A 27,255-nucleotide genomic window follows, 5' to 3' on the forward strand; every position below is an offset into this window, starting at 1 on the left:
TGTTCGTTCCTACGCGGAACGTTTGAGAGCTCTGCAATCGCGGCGCGCAATCGTGCATGTCGCGCGGTGTTAAGGCGAAAATGTTATTAAGCTCATGACACGCCAGCGTGTCCGTCCGTACGCGAGAGTGTGTGTGTGTGTGCGCGCGTGTGCGCGTGTGCGTGTGTGCGTGTGTGCGTGTGTGCGTGCGTGCGTGCGTGCGTGTGTGCGTGCGTGTACACACACGCACACGCACGCGCACGCGCACGCGCACCCACACACACGCGCGCACACACGCACACACACACACGCACGCACACACACGCACGCACACACACGCACACACACACGCGCGCACACGCACACACGCGCACACACGCGCACACGCGCACACACGCGCACACGCGCGCGCACACACACACACACACACACACACACACACACAAGATCGGTCTTCCGATCGAAACGTCGAGTAAAATAAATATGTTTCCTTTAACGAAGCGTATACTTCGCTATATACTCCTTTAAGCAGTCAAGTACTTCATGCTCTCACAACCTATATATATATATATACATATACACACACATTGTGGGAACTTTATTCGCATTCGTCATCGTCGCCTCTGGCTGCGACTTCATTCTCTTTCACCCGTAAAAAAATTCCTATCATCATCGCTTGGGGCTGTTCGCTTGGAACACTTCTACGTGAAGTCTTCCCTTACACGTGATGGAGAGGTGCACCTTGGATTCCCCGTATCCTCTTTCCACGCTTCCCCTGGAGCTGCGTTCCGGTCGCCGCTTATGTACTCTCACCGTCATGTCTCAAGAGGAGAACGCCGACGGCCCAGGTCCCTCCCGCTCGCCCTCTGCTGCCCCCGCAACTTGGATCGTGAGCAGCCGTCAACGCGACCCTCGGATGTTTGCTGGCCTCCGCGGCGGCGACGTCGACGACTGGCTTGACAACTACGACCGCGTGAGTTCTTTCAACCGCTGGGACGAGTCCCTTAAACTCCTCAATGTGTCCTTCTATTTGACTGACGTCGCACGCACATGGTTCTTGAAACATGAGACGGATATCCCAAACTGGACAAGTTTAAAGGAGCAGTTGCGACAGATTTTTGGCTCTCCGGCTGTTCGCTTTGAAGTAGCCAAGAAGCTCGCTGACCGCATCCAGCGCCCTACCAAATCATACACTTCTTAAATTGAGGATGTACTTGCTCTCTGCCGGCGTGTCAATGCCACAATGACCGAGCTGACCGTGTTCGCCACGTCCTGAAGGGTATCGGCGCTATGGCGTTCAATGCCCTTGCCATCATAGCGACCTGCCAGCGCCTCGATCAGCTGCAGTCCATCCCTTTGCAACCTGACCCGGTTGCCTCCCTTTTTCCCACCGACACCGACCTGCGTGCCCTGATTCGTGCGCTCATTCCTGAAGAGCTTCTCACACACGGTTCTTCGTGCCTGACTGAATCTGCGCCTCCTGTTCCATCCTTTGCTAGTGGCCTTGGCAGCATGATTAAAGAAGAGTTGGCGTCGATCACCTGCTCTCTGGCACCCGACACCCCTGCTCCTCGCCCAATACCAATGTACGCTCATGTCGCTGCCATGCCACCTGTCTATGCCCGCCTCCAACGCCAGGGCCGTCACGTCACCATGCCACAGCTTTGGCACCTCCAACCTCAACGCCCCCGTGCTACTCGCCCTGGCGCCCCAACCGCCCGATTTGTTATTATTGCGGCTTCCGGGGCCATATTTCCCGCTTCTATCGGCGCCTTCAAGACGAACGTCGCGGGTATGGAGCCTTCGAAAGCGCCTACACACCTAGTGGTCCCTCTCATCAGCGCCGTTCCGCCACTGACTCTTCCGGACGTTCTTCTGCACCTCCCTCCAGTTCTGTTCCGCCTCGTGATTATCGACCCACCAGAGCTCGATCCCCTTTCGCCGTACCGCCGCTCTTCCTCTCCGCTCCGACCGGCTTCTCCCGCGCCTGACCTTCGCTCGGAAAACTAGCTGGTGCAGTTTTTGGAGGGAAAGCTTCATGTTCTGGACAGGGACAAATACCTCCGGAGCGCTTAGTGTGGGTTGAAGATTTAAGACTAGAGGCTTTGATTTACACGGTACTTGCTGTTTCTATTATTCATACTGACTTAAGTTCTCGCTTGCGGAAAGTGAAAACGTCGTACGATGGGCCTCCTTTGCGTGGAGCTAGCGACGTCATCATTCGCCCATCCCCTCAGTGCACTCTCCGGGTTTGAATTGACGGTGTCCGTCACCATGTACAATTTTAAGGCGGAAGCCTTTAATGTCTCATCGTTGTAAGCAGCAGTTGTCGACAGAAAATGTCACGCTTTTCAATTGGTGGAAACGGTCGTGACGTCACAGTGCGCGAATTTCAAACGGGGCCAATGGTACTTTGGCTAGTAACCATGCAACCAATTGAAGGAATCGTATAGTGATGCTCCAAGTAAGTAGGACTGAGCTTAGTTAATTGCTTAATTATCCAATTAGCCTAATTAGCCTTACTAGTCACGCCATATATATAAATAAAACCGATTAAGAAATTGGTCGAGCTCAGGAATCGAACCCCGGTCTTCGGCGTGAGAGACGAGCATGCTATCCACTCCGCCATGCCAGCTCGATGGTTTGGAATGAACAAAGGCGCGTCTAGTGAATACGGTGTCTTCACTCACTCTCATCCTCCTCCATTCCCTTCCGGCGAGGTTTAGGTGTCCACCGACAAATGAGAGACAGATACATTTCCTTTCCTCAAAAACCAATTTACCGACGAGCGAGGCGTAGAACCGAATGGGCGATGGCGTTCTATGGACTCCTTGGCAGCGTTGAAAGACGCTGTCGCGTTCCACTCTTAGGGGCGAAGCCTAACATCTTAACCACACATCAGTGACCACACTTTAGGTCAAAAAAGTGCCCCCTGAATGTTGTGACACAGTTACTGCGGAATTTCCTTTCCTGAAATAAAATTTTCATTTTCTTCATTACGGCTCCTCTTTATCTATCTTTCACTCCCACTTCCTCCCTTCCTCTACGGTGCGGTTCAGGTGTCCACCGAGATGACAGAATTACTGCGCCATTTCCTTTCCTCAAAAAGCGTTGCGTTCAAAGGGCAAGGCATCGCGCTCAACGGGTGGTGTTCCGTGGACTCCCTGGCAGCGCTACAACGTGCTGTCGCGTTACACTCCTAAAGGCGAAGCTTAAGCCTCATTAATTAGCAGTTAATTAGTATTCAGGCATTAATCAGTAATTAACCTTTGATTAGTGTCATCACTTAGTAATTAGTACTCAATTATATGTGACGCCACCGGTGCCACAGAAACAGCGAAGGGTGCGGAAAACGCTTCCGCCTCTACCCACTTTAGACAGTCAAAGTGCCCCCTGAATTTTTCCGTGATGTCTCCTTGTGTTTACCTTATGATTTTAGGCTGGGATTTCTTGTCTTCCGTCAGTGCTTTTATTTCTTGCCGTGACCGCATCGTCCATATGACCGAGAGCGACCCACCATCTGAAGTCCCCCAGCCCTGTCATCGCCTCATGGTCGCTGCAGATTCGGATTTACCCGCTGGGAGTCAAAATCTTCTCACGCTTTCTTTTGGTACCATCGTTCATGGGGATGTGCTCATCGCGCCTTATGATCGACACTTCATCAGGGGACTTGCCTGGCCGCTTAGCCTGGTTCGGTTTGAAAATGAATCTGCCATAGTCGTTGCCTGAAAACTTCCCGTTAACCTCTCGTGTTACCCAAAGGCACTTCTTTTTCCTGCATGTTGGACATGCACCCGGTTTCCCTCGTCGTGCTTACAGCGCCCTCCTCCCAGGCGCCCCCTTCAGCGGATGTTTCTCTCTCCATCCTCTCTTCCACCATCAATCCAGATCTCCCGGCTTCGCAACGGCATGAGTTACCGGACTTGCTTCGCAAGCACCAAGGCTCTTTTGATGTGAGTTCCGCTACCCTGGGTGTTGTAACGGCGTTGTCGGTGGACAAGCCGCTCCCGGTCGATGCATCAGACAGCGTAGCCAGGCCGGAGAATGACGCTTTATTCTCGGATCAAGGGGTATCGCTTCTGCTATCAGCAGCACCCCTTCCTCCTAATAGCCATAGTGATCCACAGGTTTCTGCACCCGGGCTGACCTGCGCAGCTGAGTCTCCTGGGGTGCAGGGTCAACGGGTGCTGACGTGGGTGCTTTGTGTTCTGCCAGCGGATGGTCCGATGGTGCTGCTGCTTGACTGTCGCCGTGTGTGTGGAGCCCTCGTCGTAGCGTTTACGGACTTGATCAGCATGACGGCGAACCACCACCTCATCATCATGTTTTGACAGTAACTAGTCGAGCGCCTGTTGTGGACACCCGGAAAGGTGAAGTCGACTTGTCACCCTCTCCATAGCTACGGACTAGTACTGGGTCCCCCGGAGCGAAACTCCAGCTGGCGTCGTCCGAAGTTCTCTTAGCTTCTCTGAATTGCACAGCTTTGTTCCTGGGAGGAAAACACATGTCAAGTCGAGTGCGTATTCGATAACCTAACAGTGTTTCTGAAGGTGAAAGGCCGGACTGCCGCGGGGCATTCTTGTAACGACACAAAACTCGCGCAAGTGCGGTTGAGAGATCCACGTCCGGCATTTTCTTTAATCCATCCTTCACCGTTCTGACTGCACGTTCTGCGAGCCCATTGCTTTGAGGATGGTAGGGCGGTGTCCGAATGTGGGCAATGCCATTTCTTTCCATGTGGCGAAATCCGACCCCGTAAAGGGTGTGCCATTATCTGTGACTACAGTGCGCGGTAGTCCGAACTGGCTGAAGAGCGTACGCAGCGCGTTTACCGCGCTGCTTGACGTTGCACGCGCTAGTGGAATTGCTTCGATCCACTGTGGGAATCTACAACAATTAGCAGCGTTTTATCTCTGATAGGTCCAGCAAAATCAAGGTGCAGACGGGACCACTTTTCTTCGGTTGCTGGCCAGTTCACTGGTTCACGAGCTGGTGGCATTGGTAAAGCCTGGACACAGTTTCTGCACTGAGCGGCAATTCGGGAAATATCCAGGTCAATTTCCGGCCACCAAAATTTAGACCGCGCTACCTTCTTCATGGTGTAGACGCCCTGATGGGCTTCGTGCAGCATCATCAGCAGTCTAGCGCGTGCCTGTTTGGGGATTACTACACGATGTCCCCACAATAGGAGACCATCCTGAACAGATAACTCCTGCCGCTTTTTATAGAAAGCCATCATCTCAGAGTTACCGGTTGAACATGCGTTGGGCCAACGCTCATGGACGTACGTACCTGCATACAAGGGATAGCACCTCGTCCGTTGCTGTAAGTGACCGCAATTCATTTGTAGTGATGGCCGACTGGTCCCACTGGTCGACGGCGAGAACAAACTCTGCGTCGCCTTCCGGTGCACTCTCGGTTTCCTGCAAGGTTTGAGGTAAACGGCTTAGGACGTCCGCGTTGACCATCATTTTACCGGACTTGCAAAGCAGCTTGTATTTGTACGCTCCCAGTAAGAGCGCCCATCTTTGTATTCTGGCGGCGGCCGTGACTGGGGTCTGGCGATCCATTCGCAGGAGGCCAAGGAGAGGACAGTGATCCGTGACCAGGGTGAACTCCCTGCCAAGTAGGTAGTCACGCAAACGTGAAACACCGCAGACAAGAGCTAACGCTTCACGTTCAATCTGAATACTTCGTTTCAGCCGTAGTCAAGGTCCGGGACCGAAATCCACTGGGCCTGTTTTCTCCATTTAAGCGATGGAACAGTGCCGGTCCTAGCCCGTGAGGCGAGGCGTCGGTTTCCAAGAGTATCTCGAGCTTCGGATTGAAATACGTTAACACAGGAGCAGCGCAAAGCGCCTTTTTGCCAGCTCGAATGCAGCTTGCTCTTTTTCGCTCCACATCGACCTGGCTCCCTTCGTCAGCAGCTTGTACAAAGGAGCAAGTAATGTGGATAGATTAGGGAGAAACTTAATGCAGAACGTGATGAATCCAAGAAAAGCACGCAACTCTGTAACATTACGCGGAGAAGGAGCTAGTCTGATAGCATCGATGGTCTTCTCAACTGGATGCAACCTGTTTTTGTCAATGCGATGACCAATATATGTTACTGCTTGCTCGTCAAGCGACATTTATCAGAGCGCAGCTGAATACCATGTTCCCTGAAGCGCTGCAGCACTGCTTTCAAGTTGGCGTCATCTTGGCTTTTATCAGCTATCAGCACATCGTCAAGGTAGGCCTGCACGCCGGTTAACCCTTGGAGTACAGATTCAATTTTCCGCTGGAAGATCGCTGGCGCCGACGAGTTACCGAATGGTAGCCGATTGTAGCAGTAGAGTCCTTTGAGAGTGTGAATGACGGTCAGTTTCCGCGAATCCTCGTCTAGCGCGACCTGGTTATAGGCATCCCGCAGATCTAGCACACTGAACCGTTCTCCACCCGCTAAATTGGCAAACATATAGTCAATGACCGGCAGCGGGTATTGCTCAAACTCCCACACTGTATTTAGTGTAGCTTTAAAGTCTCCGCAAATGCGCACCGAGCCGTTCTTTTTCAAGACGGGAACAATGGGCGTGGCCCATTCCGAATACGGCACTAGAGATTATCCCCGCTTTCGCGAGCCTATCCAACTCCTGCGACACTTTCTCTTTGTACGCAAAGGGAACCTTCCTTGCCTTGAAAAACTTCGGAGTCGATCCACTCTTGAGATGAATCCGGGCTGGCGGGCCTTTCAGGAGTTCGGTGGTCTCGGTGAAAACATCGGCGTAACTGTTCAGTAGTGCCAAAGCCGGTAGAGGGGCAGCTGGCGGGATTGTGCTGGCCCTGTTGGGTTGCGCCTTGACGTGAAGGAGAGCCATTCCCGCGTCATCCAGTTTCTGCAATAGATCCCGGCCACAAAGACTGGGGCCTTTGCAGTTTAACACCACCAGGTTGCATTAAACTGCCGCTGCTTGATAAGACATGTCCATGCTCATTACCCCAAGCACGGGTAGCTGCTTGAGATAGCACGACAACTTTATAGGGGATAGATAGCGGAGGCGATTCCTTGCGATACTTGTCATAGATAGCTTTTGAAATGACGCAGACTGGGGATCCGGTATCAATGTCCATTTTTCGGTCAACGCCGTTCCATGTGAATATTTTTTTAATGGGCGGTAGCAGTGTCTGCTTCGTGCGGTGAGACCAAATCTGCGATGTACTGCTATCACTGTCCTCCGATTCCTGCTGCGTTTGCGCTTCCATGGTACCGGTTCTGTTAACGATGTCCGATGAAGAGCACATCCTCGCTAGATGACCGTACTGTCTGCATTTGAAACATTGCCGTCTGTTAAAGCGACACGCTGCCGTCTTGTGGCCATGGTTCCCGCAGCACTGGCATTGCTTTTGTGGCCTGAACTTCGGCTTTTCTCTCTCTGGTTTGCGCCGACAAGTTACATTGAGCACGTTAGCATCCTGAGCTCGTCCGGTTATGCCCCGTGAATCAAGTTCGGCGCTTTCTGCAGCTATAGCGAGAGCCTCTGCTTCCTTTAGCGACAGGTCCTTTTTCACCAGAAGCTGCTTTTGCAAACTTTTCGATCTGACGCCACACGATGCAGTCTCTGATCATTCTGTCTAGCATAGACGAAAAATTGCAGTTCTGTGCTATTTGTCGTACTGCAACCATAAATTCTTGCACGAATTCCTCTTCTGTCTGATAGCGGTTGAAGAACTTGAAACTTTCTGCTATTTCGTTCGGTTTAGGATCATAGTACCTGTTCAAAGTGTTGACCACCTCATCGTAGCTCAGCCAACTTGTTTTTGCTGGCGCTACTTTACTGCATAGAGCTTGAACTGTTTTGTCCCAAGGGCGGCTACGAGCAAGGCCCTTTTCTTTTGCGTCAACTGTGATTTCATTGGCCTCCGAGAGCGCTTCAACTTTCACTAGGTAAGCTTGCCACTTATCTTTTTCATAATCGAAGTCCGGTAGCCTGTGACCCATGTGTGCCGCTGTCCTGGGCCCGTTGTCCTGCTTCAGCCTCGTCGCCACTGTTGTAACGGCGTTGTCGGTGGACAAGCCGCTCCCGGTCGATGCATCAGACAGCGTAGCCAGGCCGGAGAATGACGCTTTATTCTCGGATCATGGGGTATTATATAGCCAGAGGGGCGAGGGAAAGAGGGAAAGAAAGAATGAAAGATCGGTGTCGGCACGGGTTCATAGTTGGTGGCTTATCGCTTCTGCTATCAGCAGCACTGGCCAAGAATTCTGTTGCCGAGTACCGCATCGTTACCGAAGGTACCTCGGTTGTTCGCCGCCGCCCGTACCGCGTTTCTTTATCTGAACGCAGTGTCATCGAAGGCAATGTCAGTGATATGCTCCGCCGAGACGTTATTGGCCCTTCCGCCAGTCCCTGGTCTTCCTTGGGATGTCCTCCTCGGACGGTCCTCTTATTTTCGGCGTTTTATACGAAATTTCGCTACCATTGCCGCGCCACTGCATCAGTTCCTCACTGCTCACAGTGCTTTCGTTTTGACTGAGCAATGCGAAAGTGCTTTTCAGGCCTTGAAGCAAGCACTCACCTCCGACCCTGTCCTTGGCCACTTCGGCGATGCTGCTCCCACCATACTACACACTGACGCTAGCGGCCACGGCCTTGGTGCTGTTCTTCTGCAGCGTGGTAGTACTTCTCGCGAAAGAGTTATTGTGTTCGCCAGCCGCACTCTGACACCTGCGGAACGTAACTACACTATCACTGAGCAGGAATGTCTTGCCGTCGTTTGGGCAGTTTATAAATTCCGCCCCTACCTTTACGACCGCCACTTCACGGTCGTCCTGGACCATCCTGCATTATGCTGGTTGTCTAGCCTCAAAAATTTGACTGTCCGCCTTGGGCGCTCGGTTCTTCGTCTCCAGGAATACAGTTTTGACGTCACCTACAAGGCCGGTCGAATGCACCGAGTCGCCGACGCCCCTTCTCGTTGTCCGCTTCTGGAGTCTTCGTGTCGTTCTTCTGATCCACCTTCCAGCTGTCACAGCGCCTCCTCATCGTCGCAAGCCCTCCCCTGCGTCGCATCTGACGACTTAAACACCCTTGTGTCGGATCAACGCAACGATGCGTATTGCCGCTCTCTAATCGACCGTCTCACGGGAGCTTCCTACCCTCCTACCGCTCGGCTGCGTCGGCAGCTTCAGCAGTTCAAACTCAAAAACGATGTGCTCTGCCCCTACGTTTACTGCCCTGATGGCACCCGCTGGGTTCGAGTGGTACCCCGTACATTTCGCTCCCGTATTTTGGAGGCCCTCCGCGATGACGCGATGGTCAGTCATTTAGGTTTTCACAAAACCTATGACCGCTTCAAGAGCCGTTTCTTCTGGCCTGGCATTTCCTCCAGCGTCGCTAAATACGTCGCATCTTGCCCGCTGTGCCAGCTACGAAAACGGCCGACTTCACCTCCTGCTGGACATATGCAGCCTCTACCATGCCCCGCCACGCGTTCGACGTCGTCGGTATTGACTTGTATGGCCCGCTTCCTCCCACTACACGAGGTAATCGTTGGATAGTCTCTGCCATCGACCATCTGGCACGCTACGTGGGGACCGCAGCCTTGCCTGATGGATCAGCGCCCGAAGTTGCCACCTTCTTTCTCCAATCCATCGTACTGCGCCACGGCGCCCCTCAGGTGCTTCTCAGTGACCCCGGCCGGATGTTGCTTTCGAACGTTGTTGCCGAAGTTCTGCAAGCTTCTTCTATACTTCACAAGATGACGTCCAGCTACCACCCCCTGACCAATGGTCTTACTAAGCGGTTCCATCGCACCCTGTCAGTCAGATATGATTGTTATGTACATCGAATCTGACCACCGGAATTGGGACGCAGTCCTTGCCTTTATCACTTTTGCCTACAATTCCGCGTTGCAACAAACCACTGGTTACCCCCTTTTTCCTCGTTTACAGTCGTTCTCCCACTACCCTTTTCGATGCCTCTTTCTTCTCGACGCCTGCGAACTCCTCACCGTCTGTCCCCGACCAGTTCCTCTCCCGCTTGGGCCGGTGCCGCCACCTTGCTCGCCTGAATACGGAAGCCTGCCAGGAAGACCGGAAGAGTCACTACGACATGACGCACAGCATTGTCTCGTTCAACCCTGGAGATGAGCTCCAACTTTCTACCCCTCTGCGGACGCCTGGTCTTTGCGACAAGTTTCAGCCCCGTTTCATTGGTCCCTACTTGGTGCCCAACCAAACTTCCCCAGTTAACTACCGCGTCACTCCTGTTGATCCTCCTCCTGACCGCTGTTACCGCGGGACTGAAATTGTACACGTTTCCCGCCTGAAGCCTTTCATTCGGTGCTCTGCATAACACTAAAGGCTGAACTCCATGTACGCGAAAACTCACGCGAACGCGAACGCGACAGCGGCAAGCGACGAGCGACGCCGTCGCGCGAAGCGAAATGCCCGTGTCGCTTGTCGTGTCGTTCGGATCTGCACTCACAGAAAATTTCGCTTGTCGCCCGGAAGTTGCTAACGCGATTAGCCAATAGCAGCTAATCCGGCAGCGTACGCCACTACCGGGCCTCTTGCCGGGCCTCTTGCTTCACCACCGATTCGGCGTTGTCGCTACTCTGTAACCCACGTTCACGGCAAACTAAATGCGCAGGAAGCTTTCGCTTTGACTGAACTTGCCTCAACCAGAAAATTTTAGCGATAAAACACCCCAGATTTTCAGATTGCTTCTGTGTTTACAGTGCTGCTAGGCTTAGCGAGTATGCGTCGTTTGACGCCACAGAGCGCGCGAGGTTCAAACAAGTGTGCGCCCCACCATGGAGGAAAATGCGCCCCACGGTCAGGCAACAAGGCGGCGCCCGTGACAATGACATGCAATGATATGCAATGACAAAGCTGTAAAGACATATTATTGGGCATTTTTCTGCCCAGAATTTTAATCCTTGCAAATAATGTGACTTTTGTTATAGGCGCAAACAGCTTTGCGGTGTATTTGCCAGTAACACTGATCGTCGTCCCCATTTCGCGTTCACGTTGTCGCAACGCATCGATACAGTGTAGCATGGAGCTTGGACGGTGGGCGACGGAGCGACAGCCAGCCGTCGTCGCCGCGCCGCGCCGCCTCGTCGCGTCGCTTACTTTTTCGCGTACATGGAGCTCATTCTTAATCGCGGCCAGGCTGGCCGCTTCGGCCCGCGCGGGTAGTCAGTGTGCGCACTTCTTCTTCATCCTCTTTATAATGGCACATACCCACGTGGGGGGATTGGCCAAGGTATAGTGGTATAAATAAGGAAATTTCCATAGGATTACGACAAAATATCGGAGCCAAACGTGAATTTTGAAAAATGTATTCATTAAAAACGACAGAAGAATATTTGAAGTGAAATAACAAAGAGCATTTTGGTGTAAAAAAAAAGAAAACTCCAAGACTTTTAAAGGAGCAAATCAACCTACCAGTTACAATTATGTAATCATGGAGATTCCCACAAATTGAAACCAATGGAAATCCTTTGGCGCTCGCACCGAACGATAACAACACTGGAAGAGATAACGGGAGCCCTAACCTGTAGATTCAACGTCCCCGCATGAGTCACATAGGTTTGTCGGTGACCACCCACATTTGCATAGGTATAAATTTAAATTGGGAATCCTGCACCGCAGTCGCGTAATTGACACCTCACACTGCCTGGTTTTACACGACCGGACGTTCCATTTATAGGCTAAGTGCTGATAATCAGTAGTATTTAGTAAGGGATCACGTAACCTGGGTGATATGTGTTGGAACCGCTCAAACATGGTGACCGCCAGCAGACTGAAATTCGCCACGGATTGCGTTACTGACCCGTCAAGAGCTGACCTTGCTAAATAATCAGCCACCTCGTTTGAATGAATGCCTGCATGACCAGGAACCCATACAAAACGGACCTCCTTTAAAGTGGACGGGACAAAAAATCGCAGGAAACCGCACAAAAAAATCTTTTTGTGAAGTTTCAAGGGAGACTAAAGCTGACAGTCAGCCAGGATGATAACGTGAGATACATGACAATTTATTCGCCTCCGTCGTCGTCGCCTCTCTGGCTGCGACTTCATTCTCTTTCTCCTGCAAATTCCCATCGTCATCGCTTGGGGCTGTTCGCTTGGAACACGTCTCTGGCAGAGGGCTAGAATAAACGTCTTACGTGAAGTCTTTCCTTACAATATATATATATATATATATATATATATATATATATAATTAAGCAAACAAGGGAAGGGGAATGAGGGGCTCGTTGTAAATATGAGAGAAGCCAACAGCCACAGAAATCAATTGGCAGAGGGGATTTTTTTTATTTATTTATTTAGTTCGTGCTGTCGTTGATTTAGAATATTACTGAATATGTTATCGCTTAAAGCTAATCGATTTGAAAAGCAGAAGAAAAAACAACCACATGCCGCCGGTGGGATCCGAACCCACGACGTGGGGTGGCGCTGGTGAACACTCTCAAGGTTAGGTTATTTGTAAACATAAATACCCCCGAAAGCAGATTTGACAGCCGTCGCCGCAGCTCAGCGGTAGAGCACCTGACACGTAATTCGGAGGTCGTGGGTTCGGATCCCACCGGCGGCATGTGGTTGTTTTTATGCGAAGCATATTGCTAGAGCTACCACTCACGCCGTCGCCGTGGGACCCCCCCGTGACACCGTGACGTCACACCACGTGACACCGTGACGTCGCACCACGTGACACCGTGACGTCGCACCACGTGACACCGTGACGTCACACCACGTGACACCGTGACGTCATACCACGTGACACCGTGACGTCACACCACGTGACATCGGATGAGAGAGCCAGCCTCCACCTCGCGCCGTCGCCGCGGGACCCCTAGCCGTCACACCACGTGACACCGTGACGTCACACCACGTGACATCGGATGAGAGAGCCGGCCTCCACCTCGCGCCGTCGAACTGTGTTTCAACGAGTGCGGACAGTGGTGTATCGACTCTGGTACAAGAGTTAAAGTGTGCTTCAATCAGTGTGGACGGTAGTGAGTGTAGTAGTATGTCGACTCGTTTGGAGCGTCGGAATGCCTATAGACGACAAAGGCGCGCCATGGAATCCTCCGAAGAACGAGAGCACCGGCTGGAAGAGCGTTGTTTCTGATACAACCACTTTAATGTCCTTGTGTCTCATACTATAAAGAGAAGTTTATTGACTTCCAAACGATCAGGACAAAAATCTCTGCCTCTCCCGTAACCGAGAGTACAGTAAGCATGAAATGTTTACGGGCCTAATGTCATCTCGGAGGCCACCCGAACCGCACCGTACAGGAAGGGAGGAACGCCACCACCCGTTCAGCGCGATGCCTTGCCATTTGAACCCAAGGTTTTTTGAGGAAAGGAAATGGCGCAGTAATTCTCTGCCATCTCGGTGGACACCCGAATCGCACCGTAAAGGAAGGGAGGAACGCCACCACCCGTTCGGCGCGATGCCTTGCCCTTTGAACGCAGGCTTCCGTGGCAATCCAGGCGCTCACCCAAAGCGCGTCTCGGGGTTAGTCGGCGTTCCGCTGTAGCCATGCCGTTGTCTTCCCCCACGACGAAGGCTTCTAGTGGTTGTATTAAAATGACCAAGTATTCAACCAAGGAAAGCCATGTATTACCAAGCCTAGCCACTAATATGCTTCGCATTTCCCAGGCTTAGCCAAGCTGAGCCTCAGCAATTTTTTCTTCTGCTTTTCAAATCAATTAGCTTTAAGCGATAACATATTCGTAATATTCTAAATCAACGACAGCACAAACTAAATAAATAAATTTAAAAAATCCCCTCTGTCCATTGGTTTCTGTGGCTGTTGGCATCTCTCATATTTACAACGAGCTCTTCATTCCCCTTCCCTTGTTTGCTTAATTGCTTAACGAGGGCCTCGGTTCTGGCAGCCTTGACGCCATAGGAAGCATAAGAGGGTTCTCACACAGCTTCCACCCTCGCCGTTCGATGACGTTCTACGTCATATCAGCGGTATCTCAGGACGTGCTATGCCTGCCGCCTAAGAACGTGTGGTGGCGCTGATGAACACTCTCAAGGTTAGGTTATTTGTAAATATAAATACCGCCGAAAGCAGAAGATTTGACAGCCGTCGCCGTAGCTCAACGGTTGAGCACCGCACGCGTGATTCGGGGGTCGTGGGTTCGGATCCCACCGGTGGCATGTGGTTGTTTTTTCTTCTGCTTTTCAAATCAATTAGCTTTAAGCGATAACATATTCAGTAATATTCTAAATCAACGACAGCACGAACTAAATAAATAAATTCAAAAAATCCCCTCTGTCCATTGGTTTCTGTGGCTGTTGGCTTCTCTCATATATATATATACATATATATATATTGTGTGACTTGCTCCATACAATCGCCAGCAATATTACATTCGGTAGCAATGTCTTAGAGTGCTGCGGCATATTTTTAAACCCTGGGTAAAGTTAGCCGGGACGCCGTGTATATGCAGCATTTCTTGACTCGACAGCGTTAAGGAACTCGTGTCGCGGAAAAGCCGGTGCGGCGTTGTAACAAGATGACCTGGAAATAATAAAAAAAAAAACATCTGAAAGTACCTGGAATCGAATAGAGGTCTTCCGGACTGCGACGTGAGCACGCGCAGAACACAATTGTTTTGACAAACACACTACGGAAAACGGAAAAACCATTGATTCGTGCTGAATAAAAGTGGACCTACTTAATGCGTTGTGTTAGTACCCTGCCAGTGCTGCAATACCGTATTGTGCGTTTTTATCGTAAAGACTTTCAAAATTTTTCTTACCTCAACCGCTGGCTCCTTTGCGGTGAAACTGCACACAGAGCTTGCGTATTATGGTAACTTTTGTATCGTAGCAAGTTTTACAACGGTACTTACTTAGTTGAGCCGTGCATGATGCAAAAGCGCATTCGTGTGCGTCGAGATCGGCGTACCGAAACCCAAAACACCGAGTTTTTGCTGAAGGGCGGCAGTAGCGCCATCTGTCTTCCACAACGAAATTAAACAAGGAGAACACAGCTCAGGACTTCGCGACGTCGTCCTCCGACGCTCACGAAAGCAGACGATATAAGCTGAATCGAATAAAATCATTGGACGAAGAAAAGACGTCAAACAATATTCCTTTAATGGCAAAGCCTCGTCAAAATAGTTGTTTCTGGCAATTTTCCCCCTCAGTTGGCCGAAAATGTTCGAAGCGCTTCAGTTGAAGCAGACGAAAAGGCCCCCGCGCTCCTTGCAACGCTCGCCTTGTGACGCTTTTCACTGCAGACGACAGATGGCGTTACTGCCGTCCTTCAGCAAAATAACGGTGTTTTGGGCTTCGGTACGCCGATCTCGACGCACACGATTGCGCTTTTGCATCATGCACGGCTCAACTAAGTAAGTACCGTTGTAAAACTTGCTACGATACAAAAGTTACCATAATACGCAAGCGTTCTGTGCAGTTTCACCGCGAACGAGCCAGCAGTTGAGGTAATAAAAATTTTGAAAGTCTTTACAATAAAAACGCACAATACGGTATGTTGTCGCGTTCCTTAAAGGGCCACGGACCACCCGCTGTTCGAAAATATTTTCTACCCCTGTGGTAGTGAAGCATCGTCCCCTTAAAAGGCTACTCCGGCGATTTTTCAGCCATTTTAAGTTAATGGCTGCTTTGTGTTCCTAAGAATCTCCTGTAATGTGTACGATACAAGGTTTTCAAAGGCAACCCTAAGATAATTTTTAAACAGCAAAAAACACAAAACTCGAAACCGAAACCGCGAAACCGAAACTGGGGAGGCGTTTCGTGCGGTATTGACTGTGACGTCACTAGCGTGTTCGCCGCGGTGCGAAGTTCGGAGCCACGCTGCCGACGTGACTGAAGCGCGGAGAACTGCTTTTCCGAGACCAGCGATTCTTTAGAAGACGACTAATTCGACGATTTCGGACTGGACGAGTCGCCTTTCAGGTATGATCCACCGCCGCGCTAGCTAACCGAGTCACACCACAGGCCGCGTCGCCTGCAGCATGGAGACGGTCTGAACTCGGAGAAGTATGTTTGGTTTATTGAGGTTCAACGTCCCAAAGCAACTCAGGCTATGAGGGACGCCGTAGCGAACTTGAGTCATTCCTCGTACATGCCTTTGTTACACAGTCGTCAGGATAAAAGTTAATGTGATGCTCCCGCTGATAGCTGTTCGTGTGGCGAGTGCCGGCGGCCGACCCAGCCTGATGAAAGAATCTGCTGCCGGAACGTTGCCGCGGTGCACAACAGGAGAATGCGTCACCAACAGTCCTCTCTTTGCGAAGCTTTGTCTCGACGGCGAGCTTTTGGAAGTGAATTCACGCCAGCTACAGTTCTACAACCCAACATACTTTGAGCACGCTCACTGTGGTCCGCTTCCTCTTGACGGCCGCGCTTTGTTCAGCTGGCCGCTGCGATGGGCGGTTGTACTCGAATAACGTTGGCACAGAATCTGCCTTCAAGCCCCGGTCGAACGAAGCCTTAGCGAGTCCAAAGCTTACTCTGAGGTACACGCTGCCTCCATAGCAATCTGGCGCGAAATGTTCCGAGCACAAGCGGGAATGATTCCTCGGAGACCAGTTGACCAGGCGGACAGCTCTCACCCAATTGTCGCGAAGGTTCTTATCGCTAGGAAACCTATGGTATATCACGCCCGTTGTCACAGATGAAGAATTTGTGCAGCCCACAGCACATGAGAAGTTCCCGTGACCCAGCACTCTGGCGTACACATCACATCAGGCACGTTGAGATGGCGCGAAATTGCACAGGTGGTGGGAATAATTCAGGAAACCTGCACTACAGCACCTTTCTTCCTTTCTTCTTTCACTCCTCGCTTACGTCGCGGTTCGGGTGTCCGTTACTGCGTCATTTACTTTCCTAAAAATCAATTTTCAGTTATCCCCTGCACTGTCAACGCCAGCGCGCGCCCAACCAGCTTGACACGCCGACACGCTAGTGACGTCACAGTACAAGGTGGCCTGTAGAAGTTGCTCATCAATGGGTGCCGCTCGGGTCGAGGAGCTCTTGTCTTCAAAATTCGCTTGCGAAAAAACTACGCCGCTTTCAGGTGCGAAATTTTACATGAGATATCAGACTACCATAAAGAATAGAGACTTAAAATTTCGTTTCGATCGATGAACATCGAAAAATCGCCGGAGTTGCCTTTTAAAGCACCGCCACGGAATTTTTTTCGAAAAGACTCATTAATAGAGTAGTTATAGCCATCGAAATCAAGCTACTTCGCCATGACCCTCTCCTTCCGTTCCCTCCGAGATTTTTCTCTCTCCCGCCTCATCGACTAGCCTCAGCAAGCGAAATTCCCCTCCTCCTCCGATGTTAGTAGGAGGCGTGAAGTACGTCACATGCCTACGTCATGTCCCCGCCTTGGAAATAATTCTTTTCTTGCTTTTTGCCACCCGGGATGTTTCATTGGGGGAGGGGGGGGGGGGGGGTGCTCCTCGCGGTGTTTCGTCGGGCTTTCTTTGTTGTTTTTCCTCGCCTCAGTTATTTTCTTTGAAGTTTTTTCACTTCTCCATCCCCTACCCTGAGCTTCCTGGGTGGGTGTGCGGCAAAACAGCTTGACCCCTGTCTTGTGGTCGTCGCCCGCTTCTCCATCGTCATTGCGCATTGCTTGGCGCGTGTGCCTTTGCGGCCTGGCTCCGCTGTGCTCAGAGATGTTTTTCTTCACTTCACACCTTCGATGTTTCCTGAGGCTGCTTTGCCTAGGTTGCACTGAACGGTCGAGAGACGCGATCAGCTCGATCACTTCAACATATTAGCGAATGCATCCTTTCATACATGTCTTTTTTTCGGCAGCGTCATCCCTCGTTAGCGAGCATCCATTTGATGCCTGCATGTTTTTTTTTTTCGTGAGGTCTCCCCACCGTTTTACGACCGGAGGGACCGGAGCGCCTTTTGTTCGAAACGCACAGCGAAGCGCGGACATGAACCTCCTACCTGAAGCAATGTTAGGATTCAGGGCCCAACTATCTACCCAGGACATACTCTTGCAGCTTAACAAGGCCATAACTGAACCTGACAAGGGAACAGGAATGAAAGCAACATTAGTTTTAGACCTTTTAAAGTTTTCGACAACGTCACCCACAAAGCCATTTTGACAAAGTTGTCAGAAATCGACCCCGGAGAAAGGACATACAACTACATCCGATCCTTCCTCACTAACAGAACAGCAGTGATAACGGTCGGAACAATAGAGTCTGCCCCAATCACACTAGGAAGTAAAGGAACGCCACAGGGCTCCGTCCTTTCCCCTTTCCTTTTTAACCTCTCCCTCATCAAAATTCCCCCCAAACTGGCGCGAATACCAGACCTACATCACACGTTCTATGCAGATGACATCACACTTTGGGTAACCAAAGGATGCGAAGGCTACATAGAAGAAACACTCAAAGCAGCAGTGGACATCATTGAGGCATGCGCATGGGAATCCGGCCTCACTTGTTCTGAGCAAAAATCTGAACTCTTCGTGATCCGTCGTAAACAAAGAGGTAGGCGTACCACGACTCCCCCCCCCCCCCCCCCGCAAATAAATGTCTATGTTAATGGACGATCTGTCAAAGAGGTACAAACCATGTGAATACTGGGGTTGTATTTGCAAACAAATGGAAAGAATACTGACACACTCACTAAGCTAAAACGCACGGTAGAAGCGACGTCGCGATTAATCCGCCGCATAGCTAACCGCAGACAAGGGGTGAGGGAAAGATATTTATGCCGACTAGTGCAGGCCTTTGCGCTCAGCAGGATACTCTATGCCACCCCTTATCTCAAATTTTCGAAAGCAGAAAAGGACAAATTGGATAGCATGATACGGCAGGCCTATAAGGCTGCGTTAGGGCTCCCACTAAATGCCTCAACCGAAAGGCTTATGAGGTTAGGAATACATAACACCTACAATGAACTGAAAGATGCCCATTTAATGGCTCAAACAGCGCGATTAGCCAATTCCAGAACTGGCAGGAGTATTCTTACCAGGCTCGGAATTAACTTTCAAACTACGAATAAAGATGCTGAGGTAGACTTACCCCGCGACTATAGGACGGCCCTACTAATCAAACCACTCCCCAAAAACATGCACCCCTTACACCATGAGGGTAGAAGACATAATAAATACGGACAGTGCGCTGGAACACTTTATGTAGATGCGGCAGAATGCAAACATACAAATGCCTTTGCAATAGAGGGTTTACAAAAGTAGGTCTGGCAACAGTGACAGGCGCGCTGACCTCGCCTGACCCCGCGCTGGCGGCCATCTTTGGATCGCTTCATCCGTCCGCTCCGTGTCCGTCCGTCAGTGCCCGCCGTTGTGTCCGTGCTTGTAACGTTGTCGCCAAGTGTACTGGGCCTGGAACAGATTTTCAATGTCAAGCGAAGTCCTTTCCTCGTCTAGGGACCTCTCTGTTGTCCCTGACGGTTTCTGCCAGCGACGGCTAGAGGCATATTTTGACAGCCGAGGCGTTGCGGGGCCCTCCGGCCGTGCTGCCGAGCGCAGTTACAAACTGCTCTGCGAGTCCTGCACGGAACCCTCATCGATTCGCATAGCGTCATCTCTATACAGGTGCAGTATTCATGATTGTGGAGTATTTTTTGTCCGTGTGCTTGTGCTGTTTGCTTGGACGCCTATGCGAGACGACCGCGAGTTTGTTTACCTGATTTGCGCATCACCGTCGCTCATCCCAGGCTGGTAGATACTTACTGAAATGAGCGATGATGAACTCTGCGATGAAAGAACTGTGCGTAATTTGACACAAGTTGGAATGGCCCTTAGGCGCGAGGCTCATGTGTAAAATCATGCATTTTTGTAAGCGGGAGTGCGATACTGAGCCAAAGAACAAGTGTTATGCAAGAACAGGGGTCCATGGATGTGTTCAATGACGCATAGACAGCTGCTGCTCAAACTGTGGGATTTACAGTGCCGTAGACTTTTGTGGGCATCAGCGAATAATGGTGCAAAAATCGTCTGTTGCGTGCTAGCTGCGATACTAAACCTGCTGGTTTGCACAGCTCCTCCTCAGTACTGCTACTGGGAGATTGGCAGAATAGCTGCGTTTGCATCTTTAACAGCCAAGCTTGGGCATTTTCACTATATTTCACTCTAAAGAGAGCAGAGGCGCATAAAAAATTAGCCGCCAAAAGTGGCGCAACTTAAGTGCTAATGAGCACTCATCCGTTTGCGTGTCGTTCGATATTTAGCACTCGAAAATTTACAGATGGCAAGACTGAGATGCAGTGAACTTACAAATGTGTTGTACAAGTTTCTCGTTTGCTGCAACAGCTCACTTGTAACGGGTGGATAGCCACGTAGTGGAAAGCAGGCTAACAGTCAGTTTTCAGTCATGGTTAGTTTTCTTTATGATAGGTATGGCTTTATTTATATCAGAAGAGCTACTAAAGGGGTTATTTATATCTTTGCAGTTTTTGCAACATATAAGCCAACTTTGCCATTTTTTGCATTCTTTTATGTTTTGTTTGTACATAACCATCTCTTTAATATATACGGTGGTTTATATGTGACACTGGAATGTGCATTTAGTGTTCAGAAGTTATGCACATAAAGTGGTGTGCAATGAAGTGCCATAGCTTCTTCCAAGTGTCTGATCGGGAGGTGTTACCTGAAATGTTTTCATACTTGTGAAGCGCCAAAACAGTGTGTGCAACATATTATAATTTGACTCATTGCAGCCCTGGGAACGTTCACGTAAAATGCATCTGCTACAGGAGCCAGAAAAAGTCGTTTCGGCCATATGAGGTAGAGCTTACATTACAAGCCTGTGGATCCATTGCGACGTCGAAATGCCAGTGTGCAGCTGGTACAAGTGGTGTTTGCAGCCATATCAAGGCAGCTCTCAAACTCCTGGTCCTTCTCAAGAGCAACGGGCACCAGGAGCCACCCCCTGAGCTTGCCTGTACCGAGCTTCCTCAACAGTGGCGACGTCCGCGTAGTACCCCACTTGCCCCGCTGCCACTTGAGTTTATCGACTGGACGCGTGTTCGGGACGGAGGACTTTGTGAGCCCCTCAGGAGTCACTTTTATGAGGCAGCCAAAGAAGACTCCTCCTTCACAGACGTTGCTTCGAGAATACGCAGACTAGGTTCCCAGCTGTCAGCAGTAGCTCCATTTGCGTTAAGTAGGCACCTCCATAATGGCCCACTCGTTCCAGCCGATTCAATGCTTGGGCCCACACCTTTAGGGAGCCACCTGCAATATTTAAAGCCCCTCGTACCCCATGGCTTTCAAGTCATGTTGTCGCCTGACATTCAGTGCGGGCATGGCAAAAGTGAACAACCAACTAAGCCGGAGCTGTTCAAGGACTCAAATGCGTGGGTGCATAGCTCCGTTAGCTGTCCTCCTGAACGCTCAATCCATGCAGCAACTAACACTAAAACATAGTAAGCTTCAGCTGCTAAACATTTTATTTTGCTTGAAAATAGTAACTTTGTTTAATTTTGCAGAATATGTCACTAGAAGAGGTGTAACCAGAGTTTGCATGGAAGTGAGTGCCTAGCTGTATGCATCAATTCATTGTCCGCACTTTATAGGTTGCAAGTAAAGACAAGTTTATTTACTGTGAGAACTCACCTGAAGAATGCGCACTATTTGATAGGCAGTTGTGATGATAGCCACAACTGTTGTAAATATAATATCCATGCAGTTATGGTGAGATAACTTAAGAGGGAACAGCGCAAATACAGCACCTAAGGTGCTGGCAGATGACGTAAAGAGGGTGTGCTAAAGCAACGCTGCTACGTGATTCAAAAGAAATGCGTTGGTTCCAATTGAGGCGATTCCAGGAAATGCTAAATTCTGAATTTTCTGTGCTTTTAGTGTTGCTGGTTCTACTTTAATCAGTGGAAGGAGACATGACTACTGAGTTCTACACAGCATTGACTGGAAATGTATGTGCGCGTTCAAACCTACATATGTGCATAAAAGAAATTTTGAAACATTGCAAGGAAGCACATCCTAATGCCTATTTTATGCACTCTCCTGGAACAAATTACATGAAAAAAAAGCAATACATACATGAGTGAAAAATTCTGATTTGGCTATTACATTAGCGCAGTGCAACATACAGTCACATTAGGCTATAGGCACTGGCTACGGATAGTGCTCCAAGCATTCCATTAATAACTTGGCTCGCTAGAATGTACAGAGTACTTGACGTATCTAGTTAATGCCTCTGTAAAATTGAACACTTCACTTCAGTCTACATAAGCCATCGTATTCACATTTCAGTGAAGTGAGCTTTCATTTGAAGAATCCTCATTGTTTTTTTTTGCAGTATATTTTTTAATTGAATTGAATTGATTTATTTTCATGTAATACACATACATGAGGAGATGGGAGAAAAAGCCGCTATAATGCAGCTTGACTAGGCTCCCATCCCCTATACAAGAGCAGAGCATCAGCAACTAATATACATGTCAATGAGGCAAACAAATACATGGTTCAACTGCAACCAGTAAAAAAGAAAGAAAACAGTTTAAAAAGAAAATAAAAAATAGGTATTAGCAAATGCCCATAGTCAAATTGTAAAAAAAAATAAATTAAAAAAAAAGTTTGAAATGAAAAAAAAACCACAGGTAATAGCAAATGCACACCACATTTGTCATGTTGGAGCATTTACATAATTTTATGGATGTGGAGAGATACATGACAGAAACAAACAATTTAGTGCTTTTAATGACAGATTCTTTATGATGATTTCCTTTTTCCTGAAAGAATTCAACATACTTGGAATGACTGTGCACAACATTTCAACGCCGTAATTGGTCCGTGAACGTGGCACAAACCAAAATTCAGGATGGCGCGTTGAATAATAATGACTGTTAGGTCTTAAAGAAGCAATGTGTGATAAAGAGTTCAATACCTGTTTTTGTTGGCTTCTGAATGTTTTGCAAAGGCGATGTTTGTATAGGTCTGATAAAGCTATTCAATGAAACTTTTTCAACAAAGCGTCAAGGTTGTGAGTGGAAGAAGTATTAGAGATAATTTTATCAGCCTATTTTGCAGTTTTATTAGCTTTGACATATTTGTTGCCGTCGTTGTACCCCATACCAAAAGGCAGTACTGTATATGGGAAAGAAATAGTGAATGATAGATGACAAGTCTAGTGTTTATTGGTAATAACTGCCTGTTGCGATACAGTATACCTATTACACGTGCTGATTTACTTACGACATGGTCGACGTGCATGTCCCACTGCATATGTTCTTGAAAAAAGACGCCTAGAGTTTTGAAACTATTGACTATTTCTATGGGTTTATTATTCAATACTAAGGGATAAGTAAGATCTAATTGCTTCCCTCTCGCTCATAAGATTACAGCCTTCGTTTTTTCAGCATTAATGATTAATGCGTTACTAGAAGCCCAGTCTTCCAGTTTCTTTAACGCATCGTTTGCTCGCCGGAAGAGTACCTCGCTGTCAGCATCTACTAGAAAAAGACTGGTATCATCTGCGTAGATGATAAATTTTAGAGATGTATCTATGTTGACAATATCATTTAAAGATAGGTTAAAGAGGTATGTACCTAAAATGCTTCCTTGAGGTACTCCCATGAGATTAGGCTTAATAGAGGATGAGAAAGAATTTAAATTTACATACTGTTTGCGATGGCCAAGATACGACTGAATAACTACATAAGCAGTGCCCCGTACACCATAAAATTTCAGCTTTTGTAAAAGTGAAATGCGGTTGAGAGAGTCGAAAGCTTTGCTGAAGTCAACAAAAATACCCAGTACATAACAGTTTTGTTCAACACCCTTAAGGATAAACTCTTTCTGATCAAGCAGGGCAAGTTCAGTAGAACGTTGTTTCCGGAAGCCATACTGTGAATTTGTTATCAAGTTGTATTTATCTGTGAACTGTACTAAGCGTGTAATAAAACTTTTTTCAAGTATTTTAGAAAATATTGGCAAGATAGATATTGGTCGGTAGTTATTTAGGTTATTTTTGTCGTCTTTCTTATAAAGAACACACACTTTTGCTATCTGCAATGCCTCAGGGAAACAGCCATTTGTAAGGCAGAGATTCACAAGGTAAGTGAGCGGCACTTTAATAACATCCACAACAAATTTAATTGGACGTACCTCTATGTCGTAAAAATCGCGGAATGTAGAGTTATTTAACTGCATAACTGTCGAAGCAACTTCCGTATCGGTAACTGGGTTTAAAAAAATTGTATATTCGCATTCACTGCTCATATACGCGCCATGGCATCCTGACGGTGGCGGCGAAATGATACTCACGAAATGATCATTAAATGCATCTGCCAAATTTTTGTCTTTCAGCTTGACATTATTCATTACAATTTCTGTAACTCCTGTATTAGCATTTGAAGACCCGAAAAGCGAGTTGAATTGTTTCCACATAGCCGCAGTGTTATTTGACGTTTTCGCTAGTAAGTTGACGAAGTAGTTGTTTCTTGCACGCTGAAGTTCTTTATTTAGACGGTTGCGGAACTTCTTGAAGTCCTTCAAGAGTTCAGGGTCACGTTCAAAGAGAAAACGTTGATACATAGAATTCTTCACTTTAATCTTACGAAATAGTTCTTTACTGATCCATGGTTTCCTGACTTTTTTTGGCGGGCAGAAGTTCTTTATAGGGAAGTTTTCATCATAGATTTGCTTAAAAATACGAAGAAATCGCTCAAATGCAAAGCTTGCATTATTTGAGGACAAGACCTCTGTCCAAGATGTATTCATTATTTTCTGATGGATGTTAAGTAGATTCTCAGAGGAGATATGACGGGTTGAGACGCAAGGATTTGCCTTTTTTTGTGTTTTTTAATGGCTAAAAATATGGGAGGTGATCACTGAGATCATTAGCTAAAGTACCAGCGTTAATGTCGTCTCTACTAACATTGGTAACAAATAAATCTTGAAGTTGACGAGTGAACCGTAACTCTTGTAGGCAGATTGATAGCATTAAATAGACCAAAACTCTCGAACAACACCATGTTATTTCGCGACTAGCATTGTTATCGACCAGCAGGTCAAGATTGAAATCACCCCCGCATACAATTTTAAGTTTATCAGTGTAAACGTTGTAAAAGAAAGTTTCCAGATGTATCAATAATTTTGAGTAATTTCCATTTGGTGGGCGATATAAAGTGGAAATGACAGTTGTTCACCGCTAATGACAGCATTTCAAAATCAACGTTTGAGCATGTATATTCTTGCAGTAAGGTACAACTGTAGATTTTCTTAACTAACAGGGATACCCCGCCACCACGGTGATCAGGACGATTCAAGCAGAATACATTGTATCCTGGCAATGAAAAAAGGTCAACATTGTTCGTATACCATGTTTCCGTTAACATGATGATGTCAAATTCGAATCCAATTTCATTAAAGAGAGCTTCTAAACCTGTAACTTTGTTCATAGCTGATCGTACATTTAAATGAAAAAACGTCAGACCAGATATGTATTTTTTCCCTAGTTCTTTTGCTAGGCTACCCGGTGAGAGAGCCATTATGACAATGTAGTTAGCGCACTAGACCTCAGCCAACTTAGAGAAGACCATCCAAATCACTTCTACTTTTAATTACAGTTGCAGATTCACCATTTTTGCGCCTGACAAGTATCTTCCCGTGGCTGAACTAGGCATAGCTGAAATTGTTTTCACGTGCCCACTGCTTTGCCTCGTGTAGAAGTGCACGTCCCTGTTTTGTAAGAATTTCTTGAATCAGCACATTTGAGCTGCTATCCTGCAATTTCCTGCGGTTTTGCAGCCAGGCATTTCTGTCCGCCTGCCTGCAGAAGCGAACAAGGATACCTGCTGTCTTGTCTTTCTTTTCAGGAAGGCGGTGTATAGCAGTAACATCGTTGTGTGTCAGCTCTGGAAGATCAAGCAATGCTGCAGATTAATAGCTCTTATTAAACAGTAATATGGTGGTTTTTGCATTATTTCTGAAGCACTATGACTTTTTCTTGTTCCTTAGGCTTTGGAGATTTCCTGCGAGGAAGCTGTAGCTTTGGAGCAGAACACAAGACAGCAGGCTAGTAGCGATGCTTGCAAAGCAGCACGCCGTCACCGTGTGACAGCTTCAGCATTCGGAGTTGTCGTACAGCGTACAACCTGGACAGAGAAAGGCTCGCACAACTTCACATCTCAAAAAGACTTGTCACGAGTGCGAGCAGTACAGTAAGCATGCTTGAATATTTCGCTTTAACCTTCACGGCAGTAACAAGTGTCGCGGATGCATTTTAGTTTATTGTTATGCATGAGCATACTTTGCTGCAAGCTTCATCATCCAGAAAAAATTTTAAATCTCTCTTGCCTAGTTTTTGTCCCATAGAAGTGAAAATAACTCAATACAGTTAGCCACTGCTATTAATCTCTGAACATGAGTTACTGTTTCACTTCCTATGCTCCTTTTTAGCATTCATTATCTTAATGATAGTACTCGCTGACACCGACATTCAGCCTAATTACCAGTGGAAATTTCATAGATGTAGCAGCTTGTTAGACATTTGGATGCAGCAGCACTGGCCGAACCTTCTAGCCAGAAAAAAGTGTGATTCCATGTGAGGTCTATGCTCATATTTCCTTATGTCTATTGTGCATTACACTGTTTGTAAACATTGTGAAATCTGTTACGTACCGCAGCTATTAGTTTTGGAGGAGTTCTGTCCTGGTCACCTTCACAGGGCTTGTTGTAGTTTGTTCTGACTTTCCCAGTACACATTTAGCACCCCTTCTCCCACTTCCACCCGTGTGTTCAAAGCATAAAAATTATGTGCCAATTTCCAGATTAGTTAATTTTTTTAACAGGTACGGAGTTGCCAATGAGCAGCCAGCAGTGCATAGATACATCTACACTATGAGGACAACAAGCCGCGACATTGAGGCTTTTAGATGTGGACTACTCGCGGACCCATCCTGTCCATGGTTGGGAGCGTCACCTGACCGCTTCATCTTTGATCCGTGTGAAGAACCAAAGCATGGCCTTTTGGAAGTGCAGTGCCCGTACAGCTTAAAGAGCAAGGCACTAGAAGAAATAGGAGACTCACACTACATGAAAAAGGACGAGCAAGGTGTATTCAGAATGGACCGTAGCCATGAGTACTATTACCAAGTACTTGGGCAAATGGCTGTGTCAGGACTGCGCTGGACTGATTTTGTTGTATTTTCAGAGAAGTTTATGATTGTGGAGCGTGTCAGGTTTTTTGAAGAAGACTGGGCTGATGCGATGCCTAAGATTAACCCCTTCTTTTTTTCCGTACTGTTGCCGTATTTGGCTTCAAAACAGCCCAGTTTCTGA

General features: G+C 48.1%; 1 protein-coding gene across 1 annotated transcript; it reads left to right on the plus strand.

Annotated features, from left to right (window-relative positions):
- Positions 1-796: 796 nt before the first annotated feature.
- On the plus strand, positions 797-27,255 carry LOC149350860 (uncharacterized). Its single transcript, XM_089575572.1, has 3 exons — positions 797-952; positions 25,933-26,135; positions 26,766-27,255. Exons 1-3 carry the CDS (start codon positions 797-799, stop codon positions 27,253-27,255), a joined length of 849 nt encoding a protein of 282 aa, XP_089431698.1.

The sequence above is a fragment of the Amblyomma mixtum genome, chromosome 3 (genome assembly GCF_055824585.1).
Source record: "Amblyomma mixtum isolate Tamu chromosome 3, ASM5582458v1, whole genome shotgun sequence".
NCBI classification, from domain to species: domain Eukaryota; kingdom Metazoa; phylum Arthropoda; class Arachnida; order Ixodida; family Ixodidae; genus Amblyomma; species Amblyomma mixtum.

What these genes read in the sequence shown, in the direction of transcription:
- LOC149350860 (XM_089575572.1), top strand. Translation starts at nt 797, where the DNA reads ATGTCTCAAGAGGAGAACGCCGACGGCCCAGGTCCCTCCCGCTCGCCC. An exon ending in GGCTTGACAACTACGACCGC is followed by an intron (nt 953 to 25,932) that starts GTGAGTTCTTTC and finishes CTTGTTCCTTAG; the next exon opens with GCTTTGGAGATTTCCTGCGA. An exon ending in TCACGAGTGCGAGCAGTACA is followed by an intron (nt 26,136 to 26,765) that starts GTAAGCATGCTT and finishes TTTTTTTAACAG; the next exon opens with GTACGGAGTTGCCAATGAGC.